The following is a 19,093-nucleotide window of genomic DNA, read 5'->3' as shown; positions in this document are numbered from 1 at the left end:
CGTAACTCCTGTAATAAAATAACTAAAGATGATTGAACAGTCTCACAACATTTGGTCAGACCTTTGTTCTGCATTTAAAAAATCGTAATATATTGCATTGTTCTGCTTTCGACACATCCTTCTTAACAGGATTTTACAATTGCTTTAAATGCTCTCTTGTGAACTAGGCAATCAGTTATACACAATATTCGGCTATCTCTAAAGTATTTCTAACTCTACTCCACACTTACCTTAACAGTCCAGTGAACAATGAAATTGGAAAATCGTTGTGGAAAATTACTGTTGTATTTACCTTTATTTAGTTTAAAATAGCTTTAAAGCATGAGCAAAACATACTTTTTAACTACGTAGATTTTCAAAAAATCATCCATAGAAAAGTATATAAATAATTAAAATTTAAATATTTAAAAAGCAATATTAAAAAAACTAACTAATATTTTCAATAGCGTAAAGGGTTATAGAGATTGAAATATCCTTTTCAATGTTCGATTAGCCATAAATTTGTCATTCACGAATCACATTTTGAGTGTTCTAAGTAAATATATAAAGATTGAGGAAGAAGAGCGGCTTATGTCTATTTTTCAAATAAATGTCTATTGGTTCTCCGTTTTGTTCATCTTGATGATAACTAATTGTTGACAAATCAATAACGTTGAAAATTGTTTTTCCCCGAGAGTTCTTACACAATAAATATGTGCCGTGCTGAGAGGAAACGGTTCCTGTTCACGCCCAGACAAGAAGAACAAAGAAAAATATACGATGGAAAGACTAGTGATTGAAAAGGAATTTTGTGGGGGAAAAAAACAGATTTTTTCCAATTCGATTTCCAAATTTTATTTTTTTTACAACACCAAAAACTTAAAATTTTGTTTCTAAATTTTCAAGGGACATAAATTAATACATCTGCCATTCCTATTTATCGTTATGTTCATGATTTAAACCGTATGCTCGCACCTGAAAAATTTAAAAACATGAAATTCATTTTTCTCATGTACAGTTTTCATGAACACAAACCGTTTCTGCTCCTTTAAACTTCATAAATTAACATACGGACAACAAACAGTATTATAACTCTGAGTATATAAGAAAATGAATAAACTAGTCACAAAATTATTTTAAGAGAAAATATTTTTACAAAAATAATAACAATCGCAGAATTATAAATTCGTAAGCATACCCCCAAAATAGATCCAAATATGATACCAAAAGCAGGCATATATAAGCCCATGCACATTGCAGCCAGTCCTCCAATGACAATAAAAGGCCATTCAGGTGCTGAAACTTTAAACAATCTAGATTTGGGTGGATCCTCTTTCTCCTCTTCCTCATCCTCCTGAGCTTTCTATAATTATTAAATTACAGATAATTTAATTGATATAGAAACAATTAATGGTACATCAAGTAAGTTGATGTGTAATTAATACACTATTTTTGTCCAACTCTAAGACATGTGTTACCTTCGAATCTTCAGATTGGATTTATGGAGTAGTTCCAGTGCTTCTTCGCGAACTAACGTACCTTTTGTGTGATGTGGCGTTCCCACAAATAAAAGAAAATTAAATGAACGTGTTAGTCAGATCAGTGAATCCTGAGGTGTAACTCCATACCACGTGCCAGAAGCAGGCGATACGACATCATGGATACAAGGTTCTGGAGATCTAAGTCTAAATTGGAGAAGTGGCCGCATGAATAAATGGAGCTGCTATCTATTTGTGGGCTTTTGAGCTAAGACGTACTTTCAGCCTTGCTCTGTTTTCTTGTCAAACGAAAATAGTAAGTTAGAGATAAACGTTATCAAAACTTGATAAAAACTTGAGTGAAAGACAAGTCTATATATCATATTAATTTCTCAAAGCGAAGGAGAAAAGGTGAAAATCAATAGCTAAAATTTCAGACATTGAAAAATTTGTTAGTTTTAATCCCACTTTTCCCAATATTGATTCGAAAAACTTAGATCACAGTTTCGTTTTCATCTCGCTAAGCCCCTAAATAGATATAACTTTAATACGAAACCTAACTTTTAACTAATCGTAATCAAAGTCGAGCAACTGTTTTTCACTTTGACTCCGCTAAAATTGTCATCGAATTTTGACTACACAGCTTTGGTTTTAATTACATAGTTAATAAAAATTTAAAGCTTGTAAAATTGAGCAAATGTTCGCTATCTTCTTACCACAGATCCTTCTTTTTCAGATATTTGGCGATCTATACCACTTGATATTTGGCGATGCATGCCCGGTTTTAGAATGCTGGCAGAAGAAAGACCTCTTTGAAGACTGGTATCTGATGATATACTTAAAGCACGGGTTCTGTCTTCAATGAGCGGCAAATCGTCCTCCTTTTCTTCTTCTTTTTCTTCTTTACTAGTCTTAAGGAAGAAAATTTATGTAACAATTAAGTACACCTGCATTATTCATTGGAAAAAAGTCTATAAATTTTGAAATCCTTTTACCTGTGTAACAACTAAATCATAATAAAGACCTTTTCTTTTCATTAATTCGTCATGTGTACCAGTCTCTTTTACATTTCCTTCTGATAAAGCAACAATTTTATCTGCTGTTCTAATCGTTGAAAGCCTGTGTGCAACAACAATTGTCGTTCTTCCTTTGCGAGCCTAAAATTGAAAAGTATTTTATGGAAAATATATGCAAATGCAAACAATCATTCATAAGACAGACGGTTTCTTGTAATATATTTATTTTAAGGCCTCTTGATCAAAATAAAAATTAAGTGATAACTGCCTGTATTAAGAAGTTATTTACAAATATATATAATTTGAAACAAAATCTTAAGCAAAACATAAATAAAGTAGGTTTCGAAAATTTTCATTTAGTTTATTATAATTTTTATAGCTATCCATGTCTTACTAACCAATATAAATTACGAGAAAATTTTTTTGACGTCATACGACAAATAATCAGGTTTTGAGATAGTTTGTAATTTTCCTTTGGCATTTTATTTCGATTAGTATTTATTGACTTGAAATAAATTGGTAAAAGTTCATAATAATTCTGTTCTATTTACTAGCTGCGAAATCACGAACGCTAGTAGATCCTATTTCTGAGGAATTATAAATTAGAACGTTTTTTTAATTTTTTTTTACAAAATGCATTTAATGCTTTTCAGCGTGACATTTTATTCTCTAAAATAGTTTAGCTTATAATTAACATCAAAATAACTTTGTTAACGTATCTATTACGGCATTTGAGAAAATATCTGATAAATGAAAATTTATTTAGTACTTTAAACTATTCTTTTGCTAATCACACTAATATTCGAGGTTTAAACATTGGGCATATTCATACTAAGACACTGAACTATCATAGTGAAGAACTGGGGCTCGATCGCCAGCAGCGGCTTGAAGCCTATCCATCACCTTCAAATCGATGGGTACCAGCCTGTTTGAGGAGTAAAAGCGGCATATGCGCAATACAGGACACATTACTGCAATCATCTCTTGTCACGAAATTACGGAGTCCAATTGCGATTAACATCTACACTACCCTGGGCTGTTTCAGAACGATTTTACATTTGGATACATAATTAATAATCGTGATAGATATACAAATTTCTAATAAAAAAAACATATGTAAAGCATTTATTAATTCAATATAAAAACGCAACAAAATTTGAAGACAAATTGATACAACATTATGACTGTTAAAGCAAAAATATTTAATTAAGGAAAAATTCGTTTGAATAATTAATTAGATTTGCTTAAAAATACACCGATGATTGAATAGCTACAGGTTATACAATATTATATAATCTTTCAAAATTTCTAACTGTAATATGTACGTAATAACTAAATAAAAGTATTATTATTGATAATTTTAGAACTTCTATGAATTTTTCCTCAAAACTTCAAGGAAACAAAAATAATGCGACATGCTGTTTTGAATAAACAATATAAAACTTAACGTTTTTCAGTTCTTAATTTTTTTTTAAAATGATGCAAAACCGATTAAACTTTATTTAGATGTCGCTAAAACTTATTTTTATACTAATTGCATAAAAACAAAGATGCTTGCTAAAAATCTCATAACAAGCAACTGTATACTGTTTCACTACCTATCCAAAACTGATAATTGCAGAATTGTATTGTCATAATTTTGTCAGAAAAAAATAGTCTAAAATATGCTTTATATCTCAAATTGCGATTGGGTGGTGGCCCTGTATTTTACATGTACCGAAAGATAATGTCAAATAAATTAAATATCCATCATCAGTATATTTGTGAAAACAAATAGAGAGGATTAAAAGCATACTTTATCAAAACAATTGAAATTAAATTTTTGGACTCAAAAAAATTAAACGCATTATTTCTAAGTACATGAAATAATTTTTTGTCAAAATGAAAAGTTTTCAAAAATAGGTACAATTAATTACGAATTCTGCAACGAGCGCAGATAATTCCACCAAATCAAAATGGCAACAATGGGTTCAATTTGATACAAACGACTAAATTAATGATGCTTTGTTTTATAAGTTCACAATTCCCAAAAAATGACCAAAATATCGAAATTTTCTTTATTGCTTATAATAAAACTTCAAACTATTTCAAATGCACTGAAAAATAACCATCTCTCTATCTACATTTTTGAAAAAGCTATGACTGATTTTAAATTGTCCTAATACAGAAACTTGCTCCACAGGCAGACTTTGAAGTGCTTTTCTCATAGATACTCTTGTGTTTTAATCTTAATTAATTCCCTAATGAATTTTTTTTATTTAAGATACAGCTTTGAAGTAGACTTATTTTATCTTAAGTATAATATATTTATTTATACTGTGAGTGGAATAAGCATTTTATGAGGTATTACAATTTTTACAGCACGCTATATATACCTAACAGATATTTTTAACCTTTTTTTCCACTTTTTTACAAATTAATCCATAAAAATGATTCTAATTGATATGCACAACAAATGAGTGAACAAAATTGTTAAGATAAATATTGTAAGCACTAAGAAAGAAAATTTTTTTTTGAAAACATGTTAAAATAAAAAGGCTTAGAGATACAAAAATTATGAATTTTTTCACATTTATTTAATTTCATTATACGATCCTGAAGAAGCTTCACCGAATGTAATACTTTCGAATTTTCAATCATGACAAAAAGAGGACATTAATGTCTATATCTATTTTAGTTGTTTGCGCTTTCGATTAAAAGTTATTAGTATATAAACAAGAGGAATTATGTTTTGGCACAAAAAGAACCATTTTAAATTTTCTTCTCAGGAAAGAGTTCTTTGTCTATTACCTGGTCTAGAGCAGCTTGAACTATAGCTTCACTTTCAGTATCCAACGCTGAAGTTGCTTCATCCAATAATAATATTTTAGGATTTTTTATTAAGGCACGAGCTATAGCAATTCTTTGTTTCTGACCTCCACTCAGCTGAGTTCCACGTTCTCCCACAAGAGTATTGTATTTCTATTTAAAAATAATTACATATGAGAACATATATAGATTAAACGAAAGGCTGAATAGAGACAAGCAAATGATGTATGACTTACTAATGGTAAGGCATCAATGAAGTCATACGCATTAGCAATTTTGGCAGCTGTCTCAATTTCTTCTTGCGTTGCGTCTAGTTTACCGTATTTAATATTTTCTAAAATTGTTGTCGAAAATAGTACAGGCTCTTGTCCAACGAGACCTATATGGTCTCTTAACCAACCAACGTTCAAATCTTTGACATCTGTGCCATCAAGCTCAACCTAAAAAAAATTCAATCATCTTGAAATTGAATACAATCTTTAACAATAAAATGAACAGTTTGTGTGTCTCCTTTATAACTCCAGAGCAAATTGCACTAGAGTCCTCAAATTTAGACAACAGCATCAAGAGATAGTTTTGTCACTTATCATAATAGCCGTTCAAAGATTTCACTTAGATTGTTCTAAAGAGACGTACGTTTAAATTTCTTATTGGTTTAGCAAAAGCCATTGATATAATTTTAACTTCAGAAAATTATGTTCTTTTCACATAGTTTAAAGATAGCATCAGTGATGTTTACTAGATTTGTGTAGTTGAATTAAATTTGAATTTTTTTTTAAATTCTTTAACATTAAATTATTTTTTTCGTCATGTCAGGTTATGCAATTTATTGCTTTATTGCTGATATGGAGCAACCTGAACGGTGAGCGAAGCCTAATGAATTCACCCTGAAGTTAAGTTCAGCATCAAACTCAATAGAAATGATTGTGTACTCTTGAAAAAGTGATTTAAACAAGTCTAATCAATTTAAATAAAAAAAAGGTTTTTAAGAAATTATTTTATTATTTAGTTTCCTAATATTTACACCGTTTAAAATTTTTTTTAAAGAAAGATTCTTTTTAAATTTTTTTTTTGAGAAAGAAAATTTGGATGTTTTTTTTAAATTGTTAGCGCCAATAGTCTAGGGCAGGGGTGGCGAACCTTTATACACCAACGTGCCATTTTCTCTAAAAAATTGCTTAATGAGGTCATAGACGTGCCGTCAAATAATTTTAACTTCGTGAGTATTGGGAAAATAATAATACTAAATACTATCAACTCAAAACTCTTTATTTACATCGAAAAAAAAACATTTTGCAATGTCTCAGTTATACAAGTAATTCAACTTAAAGTAACATCAGTGTGACTTCCGTTGTTGCAGATTAGATGACCAATAACTTATATTAGGTTGTAAGATGTTAGTTTAAGCAGGACTGTTGATTTTTTTTGCTAGTTATTTATTGTTAGCTTGTTTTTTACTGTTAATACTTGTTTCTTAGTATTAATTTTTGATTTTTTTCATTAATAATTGTTTATTATTTTGTTTGTTTTTTGTGAATTTTAATTTAATTGTTACATATGCTTCATAGCGTAATAGCATTAGTGTAATAACAATTCATAGTGTAACAACAATTGTGATCGGTGGAGTGCCCAAAATATTGTGTCGCGTGCCATAAATGGCACGCGTGCCATTGGTTCGCCATCCCTGGTCTAGGGTGTGTAAACGAACGTTTGGAAGAGTGATAATGCTAAAATCCAGGGTAAGTACCTGAGAAAATTCTTTTATTCTGGGAAATTTTGTCCATCATAAGTGGGTCAATCGCAACACCAAAATGATACTGAATGCAGTTGATCATTATTTTGATGTGATGAAGTACTAAAAACCTGTTTTTCCTCGTATAATAGAGTCAAACCACCGGAAAACGCAACAAATATTAATAAGTAAACAAAAATAAATAAGAATCATATTAGGTTATTCAATTGTTTTGGTATATGTCTTTCAGTTTTAGACATATTGCTCAACACTTTATTGTTGCAATTTTGTTTAATACTAAATTATTGATTATTTTCTCTTTCCACGCAGTACGAAGAGCAGATATTCAGCTAATAGATAATAAAATGTAACTGTTTTTTTTAAATAGTAATTTCAATGACAAATTAACAAAGAAAGAATGTCTTATGATAAATAAATAGCGTATTTAATTTTTCATAAGATAAATTTTATCACATTTTGAAAAACTGTTATGTAATTTCGATGAGATAACAAGAACAAGCGATAAGTTAAGTAAAAAAAAATAAAAGTTTAATCGGAAATACAGCAATAAAAACAAAATAACGATTTTTTTTCAGTGACCTTTAACGAAAAGAATCCCGGATTAGAGTTTCCGTCAAAGGGTTACAGGGGTTCCGTGTGTTAGGATATTTTTTTAACAAGTTATGGTTTTTGAAATCTGTAATTAAATTTGAAATGGAATCAATAACTCATTATTAATTTAATATTTCCGTTATATTTCAAAAATTATTTAATTAAAATGCTTGTAACCAAAAAAAAAGCTGCAAATTACTTTTTTCCAATAACAATATATGTATGATGAAAATGATTTGCTTTTATAAAAAAATTGCATTAGTTTTTCGCAACGAATAAAAATAATCAAATTCAACTAAATATGCTTGAATAATCATTCTCAGCATTTATTTTCTTCTCTTTTTTTCAGTTTTATTTCATCAGAATGGTTAGAACAATAGTTTAGCTTAGTCGTTTTCAGTTTATGCATGTACTAAATTCCAATCAAGACTAGATGCTACTCTAGACATGTGAATTCAAATGAATTCAACAATGACAAATGAATTCAACCTGATATAAAACCCACCATTAATACTAACCTTACTGAATCGAAATGATGAATGATTTCATTCTCTATTAATTCACTATATATTGACGAAATAATAAATAAAATTTAGATCATTACATATTTTTAAAATAATTATTTCTCCTTCGTTAATCTGTGCAAAATCGCGAATATTCAGTAGTCTCGGGTTTTTACCCAAATAAGGTCGATCATTTAGTGTTCCACAGCCGAAAAAAATTAAGAGCCGCTGATATAAAGTAATTTGCCTACAGAAGGCGAAGAAATATACTCGACAAAATATATTTTATGAAACTTTGGAAAAATCAATTATGAATAAGAACTTTAAAGGAGTGGAAAGATTTTTTAGTCACATTTCAAAAATAAATAAATAAATAAATCGAAGAGAGCGTCGTAATTATAATAAACTTCTATTACTACCGAAAAATCTCTCCACGCCTTTCAAAAGAGACGCATTCTGCATTTTATCATTATTTTAGGTGTGATAAAAGTAGAATATTGTCTCCTTTATTCGAAAAAAGTAGTTTAGAATTTTTTTATTTTATTTCTAAAATTTGATACTGATTGGGGTTTTATAACTTTAACCGAGTATTGAATTCAAATTGGGCGGAAATCTAAAACCAAATAAAATTTCCCGTAAAGAAATAAAGAAATTTAAAATAAATACCTATTTTGAATACTAACGAAACTTACACTTCCTGAATCAGTATCGTAAAATCTTAGAACAAGTTGAATGATGGTGCTTTTTCCACATCCACTTGATCCAACTAAAGCAACAGTCTCTCCCGGCGCAACATCCAGTGACATATTTTTTAATACCTAAAAAAATTAAATACAATTTTGAGTAAAAAGAACTTTATGCACACTTTTAAGAAATTTTGGATAAATTTTTTTCATAATTAACATACTGCCACATCTTTTCTAGCTGGATAACTAAAGTTCACATCCCTAAGAGCTATGACACCTCTCAAAGCTCTTGGTCTTAATCCTGCCTCAGAGCTGCTATCAATAACTGGTTTCTGAAAAACAATTTTTTAATATTTTATTGAAAAAGATAAATGTAACTAGAACTATACATATACTTTTATGTAATTGTAGAAAAAAATGTGCTAAATAGCGTAGTTAATTTATCGCATTTTAATGAAAGTATTTTTTTCCAATGCCCACCAGGGGAATGACCTATGTCATAATGGCATCTGAAGAGTAGATTTGGTGTCCACTTTTCCAGGGACACCATATTAGGTGGGCCGATGTTTATCCCGCAGTAATGACGAATAGTATAGAGAATGAAAGAACATCCATGTCTTGTCCGGGATTCAAGCCCAGAACCTTTCTGATGCAAGGCCAGTCGGCATTTTAACGAAAGCTACCAATTAGTTATTAGATTTTAGTCAAGTTGAGTTATAATTTTTATAAACAAGTTTTCAAAAGTTGATTGCTGTCGACAACTGACTATCATGAAATGTTATCATATGTAATGCATGAACTGCAATATGAAAGGAGTTTCTAAAAGAGATATAGACATATGCAAAAATGACTAAAATTCACAAAATTCCAGCAATTCTGTACAAAATATTCAAGATTTTAAATAGTATTCCATGTAAAAAAAATTCTTGTATCTGAACACAAAAAAAGGTGACAACCACTTAACACTAAAATGGTGTTCCATTTAGATCTCAACTAACTACATAAAGAACCAAGAACAGTTCCCGGTGTAATGAAACACGTAGAGAATTCTTTTACACTATTTGGTGTAAATTAGCCATCACCCTGGTTATTATTCAATAACACTAAATTTTATAATTATAGTAAGATAAGATACACATAAGGGTCGGTAAAATTATTTTTGCGATACAATATGAAGCAAGACTCATTATTTTCGGATACATATATACAATATTTCTTGCAGTAAAATTTGTTCATAAACATACTCGCAGTACTGAGGGAATCTTAATATAAATTCGAACACAGTTTAAGGAAACCGAAACAGAAAAAAGAAATTAAATATTATAAAATTATGTAGTACAATTGGAAGATTTTTATGTACATCTTTTTATGATAATGCAATTAATACGACTAAAAACATACATAAAACAGTTTTCTTACATGTTTCTATGAAATGCCCAGCATCGACTAGACAAAATCAAAGTTTCAACTTGTATCAAAACGATTGAAATACGAAGAAAAAGTATTTGCTTTTGGTTTAATCTTTCCTATCTGTGCGTTTAGATTGAACTACACCTTTTAAGTGTGAAGGGACGTTTGATTCACTATTAACTTAAAATAACACTCAATTTTTAGAGTTTTTCATCACCTTATTCCGATAAGTTTTACTCCTAAGTTTCATACTGTACTTTTTACGCTTTGGTGTTGGACAAAAACATCATTATCTGTAGATGAATAATGCTCTTGATTGTGAAATGATACAGAAACAGACTTGTAAAGTCAATAGTTTGAGTTCAGTTTACATGAATAATACATACCCTTTCAATAATGTGAAATATTTTAGCTGCAGCACCTTTCGCTAGAGCAAACGCTTCAAAATATGGAGATGTTTGTCCAAGAAACATTGACGCAAACATAACATTGAAAAATACCTATTACAAAAATAAACTTTTGTAATTATACTATTTCTAAAAAAAATCAATAAGTAAATGAAAAATAAATTATTTATTCATGATTTTTGTATAATTTTGAATAAATGAAAATTAAAGTTACTCAACAATAATTAAAACTCCACCATCATATTCGGGGTTTTGTTTACCATAATCTTCAGTAATAAGCTTAACACCATACCAAAAAGCAAGAGCATATCCTGCATATATGGAAAGCGAAGTTACGCTTGCTCCCATAGCAGTCCACAGTCCCCTTTTGATACCTTTTTGCATAGCAGGAAGTAAGCGGTTTTCATACCTGGGAAAAGTATAGGAAATAATATGTTAGTTATTAAGTTATAATAATTAAATTATATATGAACAAAATTAGATTAAATATTTAATTACAAATTGTATTATTTAAATCTGGTAGTTATAGTTTGAATTAGAATAAATTTGGAAGAAAAATTTCTACACAAATTTCCTGGCTACTTTTGGTGCATAACACCGCTTTTAAGCATAGCCAATAGTATAATTTGAATATAAATTATAAATACTTTTTTAATTTTTATAAACTATTTAAATTTTGATTTTCATAAATAATATTTTTACCTCATAAATTATAAATATTTTAAACATGGAAATAAAAAGATAATAAAATCAAAAAATATATGCTTTTTAAATTTTTCAAACTTTTTTTTAAATTTTTTTATTTAATTTTCATATTTAAATAGTATTTGTGAAGAATACTAATGGGTACATCAAACGAGGGAAAATAAGAGCAACCTTAAACGGAATCTACTCTATATCCGCAACTCTAAAGGCAATTCCTTCAAAAATTGCTCGAAAGTCAAAAATTGCTCGAAAGTCAAAAATTGCTCATGTGAAATATTAGCAATTTTTCTCTTCGTTCACACTTGAACCAATCAGATCGTTTGCTTTTTATGACGTTTCAATTTTATGTGATGACGTCCACAAACGTAAATAAAATGGCGGTGACGTTGATGAAGAGGATGATCGGATGAAATTTTTATAGATGAAACGGAACAGTATTTTAGTTTAATAACAACATTTCCTTTTAAATTAAAGCAATAAAAATACTTTCACACGAGGAGAGGACCATCTCAATGCATTTGATAACAGGAGCTTGCACATTATTTCAGCAGCGGTGAGTTCAGTAAACTATTCAAATATAAATTTTCTTTAATATATTTATTTGTTTTAAACTAATAAAATAAAAACTTATTATAATTTGATAGAAATAATTTTTAGAATACTTGGAATACTAATAGAATAACTTAGATAGAAATTATTTCTATTTTTATTCATGTAAATATTTATTATACTAGCGAAAACCTTCATTTTGAAATATCCGACAAGCAACTAGCCAAACTTTGTTGCATTATTATAACATAAAATATAATAATGATTGTATTTCTTTATTTTTAAATTTTAATTTTTATTTCTGTTGATTGTAAAAGCATGAGATCGATTATTTGAAAAACTTATACTTTAATTATTGTTATTATTTGTGAAATAATTATTTTATTCTTCCCTAAGAATTCTTTTAATTTTTGAAAAGCTTATTTTAAAGTAAGTTAGAAGTCATGTGTGGTAAATACTTATCGTGTCTCTTGCAAAGTTACCCCATTTTTCAGTAATTTTTGAAAAGTAATTTTTGAAAGTAAGTAATATTATATATATGAAGTAATTTTTCAAAATACAAATTCCCAATCCCATTGTCTGTTTCTACATTCATCCCCTCTTTTTTTGGTGTACGATGATTTGTGTAACATTTTGTTTATTATTATTCAAAGTTAGCTATTGATACTTTACTTTTTATTTATACTTTACAGTTATCTGTTGATACTTTTCTTTTCTACAATGGTAGTAAGCATGTGAGTTTGCCTTACTAATTTTTCAATTTACTTACATTTTTAATAGACTTCGTTCATAAATACAATAAATTTTTAAAAATTTTTTTAAATTTTTTCAGCTTAAGCATAAAAAGTTGAAATTTATTTTATTTTCTAACCTTCGTTGAACAGAAGACACAATTTTTTAGTTTACGACCGCTGATGTTTAACTCCGTAGCCTTGTAGTTTTGAACCAAATCCAAAAGACAAGGGAACTCCTGGATGAAGTATTGGGAGAAATTTGCCTTCATGGAGAACTTTTTGAGGGAACTAACCCGCATTTGCTCTACATGAAGAAGAAGACGAAGAGAACCTCCCATGGTAAGAGGGCAAGGGGACTCTAACCCATGATCCGTCTACCACTGAGGATGTTGCGCGTCAGAACTGTGATCGGTGCGAGCTGGAGGCAAAATTCGTATCGAACAGTTCAATTGAGTTTCATTGATCAATTGAGTTTCAAACCCGATTCACCTCATTAGAAGGCGAACTCTCTATCCCTTGAAACATCGCTACTCAAGAAGTTGAATTTGAAATTTTCATACCTTTGAATTTCTTTGATCTCTCCTCCAAATGCAGAAACTGTTCGAATAGATGATAATACTTCTTCAGCTACAGAAGCTGCTGCACCATAGGCCTGACTTTCTTCTCTAGAAACGTTTGCCTGTATCTAAAAATAGTAATATATTTACTATAAGACATTATTTCATTTCCTACTTATAATTAATATTGCACTCTCATACAATAGCTTAAATAAAACGTTAATTCATTTTAGGCTTTAATCAAGGTCTTTTTCGGTGCCTTCTCTACTTTATACAGTTTTTAAAATAAAATTTGTTCTTCATCGTTAATTTGATGTCAAATATTTTGAAGGACACTTTTTCAAACTTTTGTAAGAACAATGTAGAAAAAGGTTGTTGAGCTAATGCACTGCAAAAAATTTCGGATAGAATTACGATAGAAAATACTGGCACTCAGGGTGCCAATACTTTTTACCGTAACTTCATCCGGAATTTTTACAGCCTACAGAACAATGTTAGAAACAGATTTAATTCAATAACAATTACAAAAAGAGATAGTCCAGCAGTAGACTGATCGCTAAGACACGGTTCCCAGCAGATCACCGAAGTCAAGCATCACTGGCTGCGGTTAGTGTGCGGGTGGGTGACCACTTGGATAAGTCTGCGTACGGACCGAGAGTGTGCGGTATTGGTCCTCATTAACTGTTCTACCGTAAAGTGCTCGACTTCGCTTGCAGGTCGTTCGGTTACAGAAGCGGGGGTGCCATCCCCTCTACAGAGGATCAAAATTGTGATGGCATGTCTTCGGATCATCCTCATGGGTGTTTCCCAGACCGTCACAAATAGCCTATTGTGCACCTCTAGTGCGACGTAAATGAACAACAACAAAAGGAGATATTAATTAAAATAGAAAGCGGTTCTCACTTACCTTAGCCACTACAGCCGTAGCGATTGCTGGTATTGGTGATATGGCAAGAATTACCAATCCAAGTTTCCATCCGTAATATAGACCTACGCCAAGACATAAAAAGGAAGAAGATAAAAAGCTGAGGCATATGCCGACTTTCTCTCCCATGCCATCTTGTATTCTTGTTAAATCCCTGAAAATAAATTCAAAAACATTATTTCTGTTCAATTAATTTAATACAGTAAAATTTTGATCTAATAAAAGGAAAGCAGATTAGGTGAAGGGAAATTATGGGTTCAATTTCTTAAACTAACCATATGAAGTGAGGTATATAAATTTAAGATATTTAAATATAATTTTATTGCATTGAAATTTTCAATTACGTATCCAATGGGCATTTTTGTTCAGTGCATAACTGTTTAATTTTAAAATTCTGTTTACTTTTATAGTACACTGAGAAAAAAAGTTTGGTCAAAACTACCAAAATTTACAATTTATCGTTTCTCTGGCTCTATGAAAGCACCAAAAAGCACGGTCATTTTTACCGAAGCGCTTTGGTAATAAATTTGGTAAAATTAGCAATAAAATATAGTTTTATAATTTAAGAGAAAATTTGGAAATTTTTGCAATTTTATCATATCTTCATGGTAAAAAAAATATTTATTTGGTTAAATTTACTTTTTAGTTTAGTGCTTGTTACTAAATATGCGATAATAAGAACTACAATTTTGAAAACCAGAATTTTCGGTAAACCGTTATCATATCATGAAAAATTATCAAACGTATGGTTTAAATACCATATATTTAGGTTTTAATAACAAGAATCATGGTTTCTTTAAAAGAAATGCCTTTACCATACAGTACGATAATTTTACCAAAATTTTTTCTCCACTTAGGTTTAACATTGCACCTAAATTTTGAAATCTAGTTTTGAGGCAAAATTAAAATACCGGAAATATAGAAATTACTGTCCTTTGAAAAATTTGTACATTTAGAAAGTAAGATATGATGATAGCAGAATAATATTTAAAATTTAGTACCTACAATAATTTTAAGACTAATCTTTTTAACCAAAAAATACCGCATCATTTATAATGATGTAATAAAATTCTTTGCTAACTTTAATTACGAGACAAGTTAAAACAATTATTCTTTATTCCCAAAGGTATAAGAAAATAAAAATTAATACTCATTGGGTATGTATAGTATGTAGATTTTGGAGGTTGGATGAAATTAATAATTCCATCTGCTTTGCGATTTAAGATTTAACATAAGATTAAACATCATTAAGTAACAAAATTCATCATTTAGTATAGTTTTATATATCTTACCCAGTTATACGGCTAGCGAAATCTCCAGTTTCATGCGTATCATACCATCCGATGTCCTGTTTCAACACTGAAGACATAAATAAACAACGGATTCTAAATGCTTGATTAGCTGCTGCTGTATTAAAAAAGCTTACAAATATGTAATTGCAAATCAACATTACTCCCCCAAAAGCTGCATTATAAATACACAGCATTGTTGCACTTTCTAGAAAATCTTCTTTAGTCCTGAAAAATTAAAATTTATTTAATTAGGAACATGAAAGAAAGTACAATGATATACTAAACTTATGTCAATAATATATTAAATTTTTCAATAGCTCCCTAAATATTAACAGTAGTCTATTTGGCTTTACTAAAGTTTAGAGAAAGATTCAATTTTTTCGTAGGCAATGTGTTACCTACACAGTAATTATCTAGAGTAGGTACGTATCATCCAATAATATTGTATGCGTACCATATTAATTTTGTATGGAAAGAGTAACTATGGGATATTTAAATGCATATATTTTTACTTCTTCTTCTTCTTCTTCAGGAGCGCAACAGCCCTTTGCAGACCTTGGCTGCCTCAACAGCACGCCTTCTCCAGCTCCCTCTGTCCATGGCAACTCCCCTCCAGTTCTTAAGTTTTAGGACTTTGAGGTCGTTTTCGGTGTCGTTGAGCCATTGAGTAGATGGTCTACTTCTAGAGCGGGACCCCTGAGGGTTCTTGAAGGTGGCAATTTTTACAGGGCTATCTTCAGAGCCTCTCCAGATATGGCCGAGCCATCTTAGTCGGTTGCTTCGGATTATCTGCATAATTTGAGGATGTTTATAGAGCCCATAAAGTTCAAAGTTGTACCGTGTTCGCCAACATCCCCCCTCTGGTATGGCACCAAAGATAGTTCTAAGTATCTTTCTTTCAAACGTTTCTATCGGGCGTTGGACGTCAAGGTTTAAAGCCCAGGTTTCGTTTCCGTATAGCAAGACAGGCAGAATGAGTGTTTTATATAATTTTAGTTTTGTTTTTCGGCTAATAAAATTCGATCTTAGTTGACTTTTTAGTCCAAAATAACATTTGTTGGCCATATTGATTCTATTGTCAATTTCAGATTTCAGTTTGTTTCGGTCATTGATAATTGTACCAAGACACTTAAATTCTTTAACCTTTTCAAAGGAATGTCCGTTTATCTGCAAAGGTTCACTATAGTTTACAGTTGAGCTTGAAAACTCCATGAATTTGGTCTTGTCTTCGTTAGTGGAAAGGCCCATATTTATAGCAGAGGCCTCAAGGGCTTGAAGTATATTTTTACAGAACTTTTAATAAAATTCTTTTACTATCAGCGTTGTAAAAATAAGTAATAAAAGTAACTCATGCATTAGATTTAAGTAGAATGAAAACATTGATACAAAGAATAGTAAATTTTTATTTAAAATAATGTTAGCATATTTTTATTCAAGAGGCATACTATATCTCTTAAGGTATAGTGATATCTAAAATTGATTAACGATTCAAAACAAATGATTTTCATTGGGATTAATAGCATCTTTGGATTAAGTGTTGCTAGACTGGCAACACTTTAAGTAGGCAAAATTTAGCGGCATCCGAATGTCCTGTTCGATTTGGTTCCCTAAAGTTTTGATCAGTGCCCCTTTCTTGTTTTAACTTGCTTGTAATTTTGTATGCATCGCTTTGTTTTCTTTTTTCCTTCTTCGTTTCGGTAGTGTAGATGTAGAACGTCCGTGATTATACCACTGAAACGAACCTATGTCTCTCTAGATAAAAGTATCTGCACTTTATTTTCACTCAGATTTAATATTTGCTTAGCAATTGTAACTTTCAGATTTATTTTGATGATTTCGATTAATCAAAAGGAAAACAATCCCAAAATTCGAATTAAAAAATGCATGAAAAATTGTGGCATGATTGCAATCCTAAAGTACCGGGGTAATTCCTTTTTTTAAAAAAAACTAGCAATTTTATAAAAAAAGATAATTGCTTTAGAAAAATATGCATAATAAAATTACAAGAAATTAAGCATTTAAAAAAAATTGAGGTGATGGATTGCTCTCATATAATCATGAAATGTGTATTTACAGCAATTTTTTTTACTTTTTCAATTTCATATTTAATTTATTTAATTATTTTTTGTTTTCTTATTTACTGAAAACGCTGCAGTTCCATAAACAAGTTCCATGGGCATTAGGATAAATTTGTTACTTTATTGCAAAAACATTTTGCTTAAAAAGCAGGCACATTTTTTGAAGTATACTCTGCCAACAATTATTTCTAACAATTAAAATTTTATCAAATTTAGATACATTTTTGCACGATAACCACAGTTCTGTACTTATTCACCTACCACACCAAACATTTTTACAGTGTATGAAACAGTTATCAATAGATTTTTGTCGCATAGATTTCTTTTTTAAGTGTCAGTATTATTTTGTCCTTACCTTAGAGGGAAACAAACAAAATCCAACATAAATTAATCATTTCATGTAAAAAGAAATTACATTTCGCTTCATGTTCTTACTCAAAATTCACATTCTCCAGAATTTTTATAAATCTGGGGTAATGTTGTTTAATTATATCGATAAATTTATATATTCTCATAAACAGTTTCAAATACAATTTTTGATTTAAACTATAAAATAAATAGTTTTACTTTAAACATACATATTGGAAGTTGAAATATTGTTAACAGTCATGTCGTAGGTGATCATTTTCTGGATGACTTTTCCAAATATAGTCATAATTCCTGGCGTTGCGCAACCAGACGCTATGGCTATGATACAGGCAATGATCATCAGCAATTTATCACAGGCAGAAGAATACTTAAACTGCAATTAAAAAATGTTATGTTGTTTAAAAATAAATGAAATCAAAATAAAATAACAAATAAGTAAATAAAAAAGGGAATTTTAAGTTACACCGTGAAACAATTTTTTCTCTGTTGCATGAAATTTTTTTACAGATCTTAGATACTTTCGCATCCCTGATTTCAAATATGCAATCAGTTTTTTACTACAAGTTTTTAGAAGCTGCAGACTTTTTAAAATTACATTTTAAGTTTATTTTTCGTCAAAATATACAAGTTTAAAAACCTTATATGAAACAGGGGCCACATAATTGGTGCGAAAAACTTCTAGGGGAGTTAGGAGTCATCATCAGGATTGAAACTATATTCCCGGAAATGTCGTCATACGCCACTCGCTTCCATATTTTGAACTGTTTCTTCGTATACTTCTGAACAGGCCATAATAGGGAAGCGCCTCTGGTCAAATACGACGACATTTCCAAACATCCTCTGCAGTTTTAACCCTGATGAAGTATTCTAGCACCCCACGACGTTTGCCGCAATTTGTACGTGACCCCCTCTTATATATAATGCCTTTTGATTTGCGCAATTTGATTTAAAAATAAACTAAAAATGTCATTAAATAAAGTTCATTAAAACAAAAAATTTGTTCCCCTGTGTTATCGTTTAATGAGCTGTGGAAATTTCTCAGAAAAAAATGTTCCAGAAGAATCTTCAAGTTATTTTGTAAATAAATAAAATTTCAATTAAAAAATTAAGTTTGAATGATATTTTATTGCTTAATAACAGTTTCACCGACCGTACTCAAACTCTAGATTTAGTTTATTAAAATTACCTACTTTAAAAGACATTAAAAAAAATTCATAGAAAGTGCCGAGATAAAAATGAAAAAAAAAGAACAT

At 29.9% G+C, this 19,093-nt stretch overlaps 1 protein-coding gene across 1 annotated transcript in view; it reads right to left on the bottom strand.

Moving 5' to 3' along the window:
- The window catches only part of LOC107453349 (ATP-dependent translocase ABCB1), a 50,572-nt gene that overhangs the window by 23,707 nt on the left and 7,772 nt on the right, over positions 1-19,093 (bottom strand). The window contains exons 3-15 of the mRNA XM_043045621.2: positions 18,050-18,213; positions 15,394-15,618; positions 14,084-14,255; positions 13,180-13,304; positions 10,851-11,040; positions 10,611-10,724; positions 9,036-9,146; positions 8,821-8,946; positions 5,518-5,721; positions 5,264-5,434; positions 2,453-2,614; positions 2,174-2,368; positions 1,178-1,342 (exon numbers count right to left, since the gene is read on the bottom strand). Coding sequence (XP_042901555.2) covers positions 1,178-1,342; positions 2,174-2,368; positions 2,453-2,614; positions 5,264-5,434; positions 5,518-5,721; positions 8,821-8,946; positions 9,036-9,146; positions 10,611-10,724; positions 10,851-11,040; positions 13,180-13,304; positions 14,084-14,255; positions 15,394-15,618; positions 18,050-18,213 — 2,124 coding nt within the window. The remainder of the gene's footprint in view (positions 1-1,177; positions 1,343-2,173; positions 2,369-2,452; positions 2,615-5,263; positions 5,435-5,517; positions 5,722-8,820; positions 8,947-9,035; positions 9,147-10,610; positions 10,725-10,850; positions 11,041-13,179; positions 13,305-14,083; positions 14,256-15,393; positions 15,619-18,049; positions 18,214-19,093) is intronic.

This window comes from Parasteatoda tepidariorum, chromosome 2 (assembly GCF_043381705.1).
Source record: "Parasteatoda tepidariorum isolate YZ-2023 chromosome 2, CAS_Ptep_4.0, whole genome shotgun sequence".
In the NCBI taxonomy this organism is placed as follows: Eukaryota; Metazoa; Arthropoda; class Arachnida; order Araneae; family Theridiidae; genus Parasteatoda; species Parasteatoda tepidariorum.
Note: the sequence above shows the minus strand (reverse complement) of the source record. Positions and strands in the feature narration are given on the sequence as shown.